Genomic DNA, 12615 nt, shown 5'->3' on the forward strand with positions numbered 1-12615 from the left:
CTCAGAATGGAATGTCCCAGGTATCGGTGAGCAGCGTTCTAGCTTGGAGAATGGATGGGGAGACCAAAGATGGCAGAGATTTAGTTAGAAGAGGTAGGAGGACATAGCTTATGTCAGGGCGGAATCGTAGGCGGGCTTTTTAGAATATGTCGGGGAGTTCTAACCATATACAGATTCTGACATATACAGATGGAGAATGCTAATGAAGCTTACTTTCCGTGCCTATTTTTCTTCTAGGCAGTTCAGGTGGGGTTATGTATGTATCTCATGCTCAGGCCAGAGAAGACTGTAAGCAATTTTATCAATTATTTTTGTGTATCATTTTAACTACCAAACTAATAGTTTGCGTGTTTCTATCTAGATTATACCATTAGTAAAGGAGCATATGTTTGGATTTCCACATATGGTTTTTATGTTGTGCATTTCTTATCCAAGATCCAGATTTGCAAATATTCTTATATGCTAATATCTCTAAAAAAACCTTCCCTTAAACAAACTTATAACTTTGAGAAACAGCTGCAAAATAAGTGCATTTGCTAGTCACCTTCCTGGTGCTCCTTAGGTTTTGTTATCACATTCAGTCTTAAACTTACTTGCGAGATAGTGAAATTAATCCATCCTCTAGGGAATGGAAAATTGTGCTCCTGACAGATGTGCTCATGTGCTACAGACTTATAGCTGTGGCCCTGAACACACGCCCTTCTCCCCAAGGCTAAACTTGGGGCCCTTTTCCTGGAACCCTAATCTCAACCGACTCAGCACTCTGTCGGCTACTGGTAGCTACAAGGAATTCGTTTAAATATAAAATATGCCAGCGTGTACGTACAACTATGTCTATTGCAGCGTTAAGAAACATTATTTTGAAATACATGAAAATGGAAAAATAAATCAACAGTGAAAATAAAAGCTCCCTCCCAACCCTGGGCCCCAGTCATCCTCCCCAGATGCAACCAGTTTCTTGGTTACCTTTCCAGAGAGCTATTTTTCCTCACAACAGCCCTCTCTTCTGTACCTTGCTTCTTCCACTTAACAATATTATCTTAAGAGTTAACCTGAGTGTGGACCTGCTATATAACACAGGGAGCTCAGCTCGGTGCTCTGTGACGACCTAATGGGTAGGATGGGGCTGTGGGAGGGAGGTCCAAGAGGGAGGGGATATAGGTATACATAGAGCTGAATCACTACACTGTACAGCAGAAACTAACACAACATTGTAAAGCAATTTTACTCCAAAGGGAAAAAAAAAAACAACATGAGTGGACTTTGAAGCCAGAATGCCTGGGCTGAAACCCACCATCACCACTTACGAGCTTTGATCTTGAGCAGGTTACTTAAATGGGGTCATCAGTAGTGTCTAGTAAACGTATGTAAAGCATTTAAAGCAGTCCCTGTCCTAGAGTCACCATTAAAATAGTATTAGCCATTGTTGTCGAAGACTGTTCTGTATCAGTGCATACATAACACCTTCATTCTTAAATGAATGGCGGTTACTCCATCACTTCTTAAACGTATTTAATCAAACATCCATTGAGGGACGTTTCAGTTGTTTCCAGCCTTTTGGTAGTTCAGACAATGCTGCAGTTAGTAACCCTGTCCAGATATCATTTCATCTATGTTTGAAATTAAAATTTTATCACCTATATATCTGGCAACTGTTACAGGATCTATTATTTACCAAAAAACAGCTTTAGATATTGTGATGCTTTAAACTGAATCCATGAAAATATGTAATGTAATTTTTTTATTTAAACCAGTATTTTGGAATCAGAAGTGAAATTTTTATTTACTAGGTAATTTGGAGTGCTAGATCAATTTTTCCCTTAGCTACTGTTCCAACTTTGTAATACTTCCATTTATTAAAAAGGGAAAGAATTCTTCATGGCAAAAAGAAAAACAATCCTAGTGGCCACAGAGTAGCCCTCTAGGGGAAGAGCAATTGTAACCTCATTTATAGAGTTTTAAAAATCTATATAAAGTGATTATTTGACTCTTTTATTAGGATGTCTTGGTTTTTGTTAGGTTGTCTTTCTGCAGGCAGCGTCTGGCATAGTGATATTAGTATACATTCCACAGGGATTTAAGATAATCCTTGTTTTCTTAAAACTTGCAGGTTAACTGTAATAACCTTATATCTTAGTCTTAACCAAAATACCTGTGATGATTCAAAAAGCTGACCAACGGGGAGACGTTCTAAATCCATCTAAATATTTTGGCTCAAAATATTGTTTGGATTAATTTGGGGAAGACGGGGGTGGAAGGAGTACAAAAAACTGTGTTTGTTTTTGGTGAGTCAAGTACCTGACTCAGGATCTGTTTCTCTGTTGTTTTTTGCTGTATTCTTGGAATGTCATTTATTCAACAAATGGCATTAAACTCCTACCATACGCGAGGAGTGTAATGGGGTTTGGAGAGAGGATGGCTCTGACATCAAAGAGTTCACAGTCTCTTTGACTGTAAGAGACCCTCTTTGACTGCGGGAGAGAAACGTGTAAACCAGTGATTCCTGTGCTGAATAGGGGTTCAGGCAGTTCTGAACTCAAACTGTTAACTCTGCTGCCTACTGGCTGGGTGACACCTTGGGTGACTTCACCTCTCAAAGCCTTAGGCTTGTTTTGCAGGTGCAGAAGCTAATAAGTGTTCACTCCACGGGCGTGTTAGCAAGGTTAAATGAGATGCTCCCCGGAGAGCCCCCGTACAGAACCTGGCCCTCGCAGGTACACACAACTCACTTATTTGGGCCTTTAAAGGCTCAGAAGAGACTTGATAGAGGAGAAGTCACTTGAAGAATAGGACATCCCAAACCTTGTCATGTCTTGTACAGATTAAGCATAAGGAATGCTTTTCAATGAAAGATAAGTGGGGTTTCTACCAAAACAGTTACAGGTGTTCAGCATTCCAACCACATTTTTCCTATGGATAAGTCAGTGTTGAGACTACAGTGTGTTTTTCAGGTGGCTGCAATAAAACAGCCTGAGGGGAATGTCACTTGTACTTGGACTGAGTTTCAGACTACTACTTGAAACTTTCCGTCTCTTGAGAAGCACCATCCCCCACGTCACTGCTGCTCAAACTTTTTTCTCCCCCTTAACTACAGTTCCTCTAACAATAGAGGGAAGCAAACTCTGGAGCGCTAGGGATCCAAGGACATCATCAAAGCGACCTTTCTAAAGGGAAAGATTTTACTAACATTTTGTGTTCATGTATGTGTAATGGAAAATCTCTATATCAATTATATTTTTATGGATTTGTATTTATATAAAAAATCTTTTTAACTGCTTACCTCCAAATACTATTGATGCTCCAGGAAGATGTGGCAGGTTTCCAGAACACTTCTGCATCTTCTTGAGGTCAGGTACGAGAAGCACAGCAAACTCATTTTTAAAGGATCCTTCTCCCTTTAGAGCATTGGTCCCCAACCTTTTTGGCACCAGGAACCGGTTTCTTGGAAGACAGTTTTTCCACGGACTGGGGAAGGAGGGATGGTTTGGGGATGATTCAAGCGCATTACATTTATTGTGTCCTTTATTTCTATTATTATTACTTTGTAATATATAATGAAATAATTATACAACTCACCAGGAGGCAGAGCTCAGGCGGTAATGCGAGCGATGGGGAGCGGCTGTAAACACAGATGAAGCTTCACTCGTTCGCCCACCACTCGCCTCCTCCTGTGCGGCCCGCTTCCTAACAGGCCACGGACCGGTACTGGTCTGTGTCCCGGGGGTTGGGGACCCGTGCTTTAGAGATTATCTTTCTTTTAAAAGAGGGGAGAGGAGAGAATAAACAGATCTACTGCCCCTTTAAATCACCATCTGCTTTACTGCCAGGAGACAGAAAATCCACCTAGAAAATTCTCCCTGGTAACTTCACCACCATACCAGCCAGCCAGCATGACAGTATAATTCTAGGTGCAAGAAGATCAAGAGGTGGTGAATGTGTGTATGTCTGATCATATTTAACTGGAAATATTTATAGCGTTAGGATGACTAATTATTGTCTGTCCCTGGCATAATCTGGACTCCTCAGGAGCGAAGTGTTTTCTGTAAATACAAAACCATAGAATTTAAGACAGCCATGGACCTAAACCCTCTTTTTCTCCTTCGAAAACCTGGAATTCTTTACTGATGACCGGCACCGTCTGAAGTTCACTAAAACAAGAGGAGCGAAATGCCCGTCCCCGCCGTCGCACCAGCAGGGACCTGGGCGCGCGCATACACGGCCCCGCTTTTCCCCTGCAGGTGGACAGTATCTGACGGTCTCGGCAGCCAAAGGCCCGGCAGGAAAGGCCGCTCGCCTGCTGCTCCCACTCGGCCACCTCCTGCACTCAGGGGACTTGTGCCTGTCGTTCAGGCACAAGGTGACGGGGCTGCACTCCGGCACGCTCCAGGTGTTTGTGAGAAAACACGGTGCCCACGGAGCAGCCCTGTGGGGAAGAAATGGTGGCCACAGCTGGAGGCAAACGCGCATCACCCTGCGAGGGGCTGACGTCAAGAGCGTAAGTAGACCCGCCGGGGAGGTAGAACCGGGGAGGGTTTCCTTTCAGAGGAGAGCTCTGGGACCTGCGGTGGACGCCTCCGTCTCTTCCTGAATTTAGGTGCAAGGCTTGTGCCTCGACTGGGCGTGGTGACCCCATGCGTTGCCTCTTTCTATACCCCCTCTGCCCCTTCGTACACATTCTTCATGGCAACCTCTGACCACTGTCACTCTCCCCACCCTGGTGAATAGCCACTATTTTTAATGAAAAAAAAATGGAGTTGAAAAAGTGAAAAAAAAAAAAAGTTAACAGAAACTTCAAAGGGTGGCAGCGGGGTACCTGCTTTTCCTTTTCCTTAAACTCCTTGTACTTCAAACTTTGACCACCATGAGTTACCCTAAACTGTTTTTTTTGGGGGGGTGGGGGAATGTTTCTTTAAAGTCTTTGTTTTCCCTTTGCCTCAGAGATCATAGTTAAGCAGCCTTGGATGGAAACTAGAACAATACGCTTGGAAAGTATTATCCTATTCAGGACAGGTGGTGGGAAAAGCTTTGCTTGAATATATAAAATTTATCCTAAGTAATCAAGTCATAGGTAGCAATAAAATGATCTATAACACCCCACTGAAATAGTGAATGTATTTGGAAAAAGTGTCTTCTTTATGTTGATCCTAATAAAACAGTTATTAGGAAATTCTGCCTCTATACCTATAGGTATAGTGGCTAGAAACTTTTTAAAAGAAAGAATAGACTCCATGAAGACAGCTTGTATCAGAGTCTTGGATTTTGTTTTACTGTTTCTCTTTCTTAAAATTTTTCTTAATATTTACATTGTTTGGAAATATAAAAATAAGTTGTTTCACATCCTAACATATGTTTCTGTTAGATAAAATACAGGAAAGATTTTGGTCTTTACGTAAGTGAAACAACACTGTGATTGTATTAGGGTGTTTGATTCTATTCCATTTTAGGCAACAAAACTATATGAAATTAACCCAGAGGAGGAACTAGAAAACATCTAAGATAGGCTGCACGATTATGATCTTTCAAATCTTTGGCTCATAATTTCTACACCTTTATATTCCATCACACTCTCTACTTCTGACCTCGGTAATCTTTGACAAAAGTGTCCACTTCATAATCATTCCTAAATGTAAGTAGTCCATTGTTTAGAATGACTTTTTTAAAGAGTAACTGATTCTGAGCAATGGGGTCTGGTTAACGATTTACTGACGACTTAAGTTCCTACCAGAAGGCAAGCCTCACTGACACTGGCAACTCTGTTCTAGTCTTTCCTTCTGTTAAGTAAGTTTACTATATAGTTTTGGGGAAAGTTTGTCTTTACTTTGCTAAACGAGCAGGCATTGGAAAGGGGCAGAGGAGGCTTGACCGGTGTGTACATTCTCTCCCTAGGTCATCTTCAAAGGTGAAAAAAGGCGTGGTCACACTGGGGAGATTGGATTGGATGATGTGAGCTTGAAAAAAGGCCACTGCTCTGAAGAACGCGAGCAACTCCAGAACTAGCAATGAACCCCCGTGTTGCTCCCTCTTCTTTTTCCAACCTTCACCTCCTGTCCTTTCCTCCCTCGTATCAGGCCTAGGAGAAGAGTGGGTCAGGAGAAAGTCTGGTTGGTGACCCACATCTTGCTGGCCTGCTTTTGTGCAATCCCAGTGAACAGTGACACCTTCCTTGAAATACAGGGGGGGGCATCTGTAGATGTGTCCAAAGCCATCTTTGGGTGTTACCTTTCATCCTATGTCTCTTAAGAAGGCCTTCAGTGTGTGTGACCTATACCGTCCTTCATCCTGGTTACAAGGTGTTCCTTGTAGCAAATTAGAGGAGAAGTTTTCAAAAGAAATCTGTGCAAATGACCATTCTGTTATCTGTTCAGTGTTGTACCACGAGTAGTATTGACTTCCCCTAAGATGCGTTGTACAATGTGCTTGTGAAATTGGTTTCTCCTCTCCACTTGGTACTTCTGGTCTGACCTGAACTCTGACTTTTACTGCCACTCACTTTATAAAAGAAGGGTATGTAGCATATCAAGATGCATTTATTCTTGTTATCTGTATTTTTCTTTTAAAGACAATTATGTAGAGTGGGCACGCAATCCCTCGTTAGTAGTACTGTGTTTTGTGTAAATGTGTTATTGGTATTAAGTAGTTATGTGTTCCTAATATTTACAGACTCTAGTTGCAAGGGAAAGGCAGCTTATGATCTCTTGAGTTAAAAAAATACATGGTGGAATGGCATCCAGTTCCATGACCTTATATTGGCAGCAAGAGAAAATTGGAAGAGGTGTCTGTGGTTGTAGGGAGATGAATTTTTTAACGGCCTTGAGTTTGATCACTACAAAGTAATAGACAGGAAACTGTAGTTAACATGTAAAACCCTCACTGTTTCAGGTTATACTTTAAAACCAACAGCCTTTACCATAACAACATGGTTCTTTCTGGTAATATGTAAGAAGCTTTTGGAAGTTCTGGTTGTTTCAGAGAAAAGCTTCTGTTTGTGGAAGCTGGGTGTGGGGAAACATGGGGGAAGCTCCGTTGAAATAGATTTTCATACTGACTTTTCAATGAGTATAAATTTAGGCAGGTCTAGATCACAACTTATGTGCTGTTGTGTCAGGAAGGGTTGGGAAGGGAGTCTCATGCTTTGAGGCATCGGACGTGCTGGAATGGGATTCTCACACACACACACTAAATCAACAGGTCAAGATTGGAATTCTAAGATCTATGAACCCCTAACTATATTTCCTCCCTGCAAAGTCTACCTTTAGATTTAAACAAAATACATAACTTTTAAAAGACATCTTATTCCTGAGGCTTTTCTTTATTTCCAATTAAGTAATCAAACTATTTTCTGCTGTTTTTGCCAGGAATCACAAAGATGATTAAAGGGTTGGAAAAAAAGATCTATGATGAAAAGTTAAAGGAACTGGGATTATTCAGCGTGGAGAAGAGAAGACTGAGGGGCAAACAACTGCTGGTTTTCAAGTATATGAAGGGCTGGTACAGAGAGGATGGTGACCAGCTGTTCTCCATATGCACTGAGAATAGAACAAGAGGAAACAGGCTTAGACTGGAGTGTGAGGGAGCATTTCCTGGCAGGGACGGTTATTAAGTTAGAATCCTTTGTCTAAAAGAAAAAGTGTGAATTTTTTTTTGAGGCTTTTTAAAATTTGATAACTTTTTTTTTCTATTTTTTCTTACCTCAAGGTAGAGTAACATTACAGAATCTCCCCAAAGATGTTTTCATCCTATTACTATGTAATGAAAGTCTCCAGAACTAAGTAACTTGGACCAGGGCTAAGGTCTAATTTAGGTACTTCCCTTTGACCGCCTAATAGCGAGGAATCAAAAGGGGAAAAGCCACCAAATGCTGAGGTCATGAAAATGTCTCTCCCTTTATGGCAAACCCAGCAGTATTTAAAAAAACAAAAACAAAAAAATTAAAAATCTGTTTGTTCCAAAAGAGTATGATGGGCAGATATTTTAGTATCTCAGTAATGTCCTAATGTGGTGGTATATATTTCTTTTCTTGGTAAAGGTATAACCCTTTCACTTGCTTAATGGATGATGATATTTGATGACCATAACAAAGGACACAGTTTAGAGAGATTTTTATCTGGTGCATTCTCTCTGCAGCATGTGTGACAGCTTAACTTGGCTACTGAAAAAGAGAGTGCCATGCGCAGCACCACTGCCAGGACCTTTCCTTCTCCTAATGGTAGAAGTTTCTCTTATCAATGGGAATCTCCCAAGTCCCACAAAATGGTATTGTTTTGGGAACAGTAGGTACAATAGACAACAATAGGTCTTTCATCATTTAACTTGGTGGATGCAAGGCCAGAGGGGGATATAAATCAGTAAGCCTTTGAGTAGGGGCCAGAAAATATGGCTTTAGATCCATTTTTTAATGATTCATTTCCTTTTTGGTCATATAACTGCACAACTAGTGATGAAAGGGGAAAATAATAGAAAGTTTCACTTTTAGGTGCCAATAATGCATTGCACTACACTGATGGAAGAAGTTATCCAAAGTACTGTATAACATCTTGTTTATTATTTAATGTTTTCTAAAGTGAAAAATGTTAGTGGTTTTCCAAACAGCCAAATAAAAATAATTCTTTATAAATAAAAACAATAATACCAGTTGCCTCTTGTTTTTTTTTAAACTGGAAGAATTATCGAGATGATTTGATTTTTCACAAAAGCCATCTATAGTATTGCTTTAGTTATGTTTTCTCAAATCTCATTTAGTTGTAAACATTTGCCTCAGATCCTTTTATATAAAGGCAGGATAAGTAAAGATAGATATAAATATATATGAATTATAAATGAAGTCTTTTACTAGTGTTGATTTTGTTAATTTATGACATTTTACTCATATTCCAATAACCTTTCCTGATGGAGAAAAATAATTATAAGGAAACAAAATTAATGAAATCATTCAAGATCAAAAATTAGTCCTCCCACAGAATTATAATAAATAGAGAATATGCTTAATGGCGTCTTTCTTTCCAATACTCAGAGAACCCTTAGTGGCAAGGAAACTCAAGTTTTGGATAAATACATACTTTAAGCAAAAGGTAAAGAAAAATTGCAGCTTCCTTATCTCAGAGTTGTTTCCTTATCTCAGAGGTCCTTCCTAATCATCCATGGGAGATCTGAGAAAGCTGAGGTTTTCCAAATATGTTAAGAAGTTAAACCTCTTCTGAAACTGAGGTGGGAGGAAGCAGATAAAATATGAGATCCCAGAGTCCAGTTCATCTATTTACTTGACAGATTTTACAGCACTTACTGTGTGCCTGGCTCTGGGCTACAACAGTAAGCAGACTCCCCTTTGTGGAGCTTCAATCTAGAAAGGAAGATGGACATGTATCAAAGTTATATAGATAAATGCAAAATTGCTATTCTGAAAACTGGCATACTTTGAAGGCTCTGAAAGTGTGGTGGGTTCCAGGACGTTTGGCCCATTGTCTTTCAAACTCTAATGTGCATGTGTATGGGAATCACCTGGAGATCTTGTTAAAATGCAGCTTATGATTCAGTGGATCTGTAGTGGGACCTGAGATTCCACATTTCTAACCAGCTCCTGGGTGATGCCCATGCTGCTGGTGTTGGGGCCAAATTTGGATTACAGGTCCTTAGTGATAATACACTGAGGAGCCTGGGGCCTTCATCTCTGTTAACATTCATTGCTGGAAGGCATAAAGGTCCCTGGTTGCAAGATCTACATTCACAAATATTCACTAAGTTCCAGTGAATTTTTTCCTTCAAAAAATGTTTGGGCTTAGACAAATAGAGAATATCAATAAGTAGACAAATATTATTTTAAAAGAACAGAAACTACGGTTACAATAGTACAATCACTAAAATGAAAAACTGACCAAGGTATTCAACAGCAGATTTGAGCTGGTAGGAGAAAGAATCAGTCAACTTGAAGATAACGTCAGTTGAGATTACCTAATTTGAGGGAAGAATAAAGCTTCAGTAAGGATAAACAACTAGACTTGAGATCAATAACAGAAGAGTTGAAAAATTCTATAAGCCAACCAGGCCTAACATCTGTAGAACACGCCACTGAACACAAGAATATACATTTTTCTCAAGTGCATAGAGATGTTGACGGACATAAATTAGGCCATAAGACACTACCTCAAATTTAAAAGAATTGAAATTATATAAAATAATTCCTTCCACCACAGTGGATGAAATTAGAAATCAGTAACAAAGGGAAATTTGAGAAATTTACAATTATGTGGAAATTAACGTGCTTCTAACCACTGGCTGAAAGAAGAAATCACAGGGAAATTAAGAAATATTTTGAGGTTAATACAAATGAAAACATACCCAAACTTATGGGATAAGCTAAAGCTTTGTTTATAGATGCCTATATAAATTATATTTATAAATGCCTATAAATTATATTTATAAATGCCTATATTTAAAAAATCTCAAATCAATCTAAACTTCAACCTTATAAAACAAAGAAAAAATTAAATCACAGTAAGCAGAGGAAGGAAATAAAGATTAGAGCAAAAAGAAAAATGAAGTAACAAAAACAATATAGAAAATCAATGAAACTAAAAGTTGGTTCTTTGAAAAGATGAACAAAATTTATGAACATTTAGCTAGACCAAAAAAGAGAAAAAAAGACTTAAATGAACAAAATCAGGAATAAAAGAGGGGATCATCACTGACCTTACAGAAATACAAAAGATTTTAAGGGAACACTATGAACAACTTCATGTCAACAAAATAAGATAACCTAGATGACATGGACAGAGTCTTAGACACAAACTATTGAAACTGCATCGAGAAGAATAGAAACCTGAAGAGACAAATTGCAAGTAAATAGATTGAGCTAATAATCAAAAACTTTCCACAACAGAAAGCCAATTCCCAAAGAGCTTCAATGAAGCAATGAAGTAAACTGACTATTTAAGAATTAGTACCAAGTCTTCATCAACTCTTTAACTATATGGAGGAGGACACACTTTCCAACTCATTCTATGAGACCAGCAAATAGAAGAGTTTGGAGATTACTGCCATCTTAACAATATTAAGTCTTTCATTTCATGAACATGGGATGCAGCAAAGGCAGTGCTCAGGGACTGCAGTAAACACCAATAAACAGTGAAAAAGAAGATCTCAAATCAATACCCTAAATTGACATTAAGGAACTAGAAAAAAGATGCAAATTAAGCCCAAAAATAGCAGGAGGAAGAAAATAATAAAGACATGAATGAAGGTAATGAAATAGAGAAAAGAAAAACACAGAATCAACAAAAGGAAAATTTGGTTCTTTGAAAGGATCAACAAAGTTTTAAAACCATTAACTAGACTAACAACCAAAAAACCCCTAAATAATTAAAATCAGAAATGAAACTGAAACTACTAACCTTACAGAAATAAAAATAAGAGAATGCTATGAACAATTATATGCCAACAATGAACAATTATATGCTGACAAATTAGATATTCCAGATGAAAAGGACAAATTTCTACAAATTAAAAAAAAAGAAGACAAAATCTCAACAGTCCTATGACAAGTAAAGAGAATGAAGCAGTAATCAAAACCACCCAACAAACAAAACTCTAGGACCACCCAGATGTCTTCACTGGTGAATTCTACCAAAATTTAAAGAAGAATTAACAACAATTCTTCTCAAACTCTACAAAGAAATAGAGGATGAGGGACACCTCCTAATTCATTCTATGAGGCCATCATTACTGATACCAAAGCTAGATAAAGCTATAACAAGAAAAGAAAATAGAATTTTCTATTCTATTTTCTGGGGTCTGATTATATGTGGATTATTTTTCCAATGAATACATACTATAATACTACATTATCTGAGGTTGGTTGAATCCATGGATACAGAACCACAGATACAGAGGGCCAACTATAAAGTTATATGCAGATTTTCAATTTCCCTGGGTGGTATTAATGTGCCATTAATCTCTGCATTGTTCAAGGGTCAACTGTACAGATCAATATCCTTTATGAATACAGGTGCAAATATCCTCAACAAGATACTAGCAAACTGACTCCAATAGCACATCAAAAAGATTATATATCATGACAGGATTTATGCCAGAAAGGCAAGGATTTATGCAAGGAAGGCAAAAGTGGTTCAAAATAAGAAAATCCATCATTCAACATTTTACTGGATGTTCTAGTTAATGCAATTAGACAAGAAGAAGAAATATATTGGAAAGTAAAAAGTAAAACTATCTCTATTTGCAGATGACATGATCCTACATATAGAAAATTCCAATGAATCCACAGAAAAGCTACTAGAGTTAGTAAACAAATTCAGCAAAATTGTGAGCTACAAAATTAACACTAAAAACTCAGTTTTTCTTTGCACCAGCAATGAGCAATATGAAAAGGAAATTAAAACAATTTCATTTATGATAACATCCAAAAGAATAAAATAACTAAGAATACATTTAGCCAAAGAGATGAAAGACTTGTATACAGAAAACTAAAAACATTGCTGAAATAATGTGATGAAATAAAATTCATATTTTATGTCAAGACAAGAAAAGTTTAATCATAAAATTTGTCTCTGCCCATTTGGGCCTCTCCTTTCCCTTTAGTATGTAGTGTGCATTTGCATTAACCAG

General features: G+C 38.3%; 1 protein-coding gene across 1 annotated transcript in view; it reads left to right on the forward strand.

The window, feature by feature from the left end:
• NPNT (nephronectin) overlaps window positions 1-5997 on the forward strand; it is a 74955-nt gene extending 68958 nt beyond the window's left edge. The window contains exons 12-13 of the mRNA XM_065877268.1: window positions 4239-4495; window positions 5887-5997. Of these exons, the coding sequence (XP_065733340.1) occupies window positions 4239-4495; window positions 5887-5997 (368 nt within the window). The remainder of the gene's footprint in view (window positions 1-4238; window positions 4496-5886) is intronic.
• The last annotated feature ends 6618 nt before the right edge of the window (window positions 5998-12615 follow it).

Source organism: Phocoena phocoena, chromosome 5, assembly GCF_963924675.1.
Source record: "Phocoena phocoena chromosome 5, mPhoPho1.1, whole genome shotgun sequence".
In the NCBI taxonomy this organism is placed as follows: domain Eukaryota; kingdom Metazoa; phylum Chordata; class Mammalia; order Artiodactyla; family Phocoenidae; genus Phocoena; species Phocoena phocoena.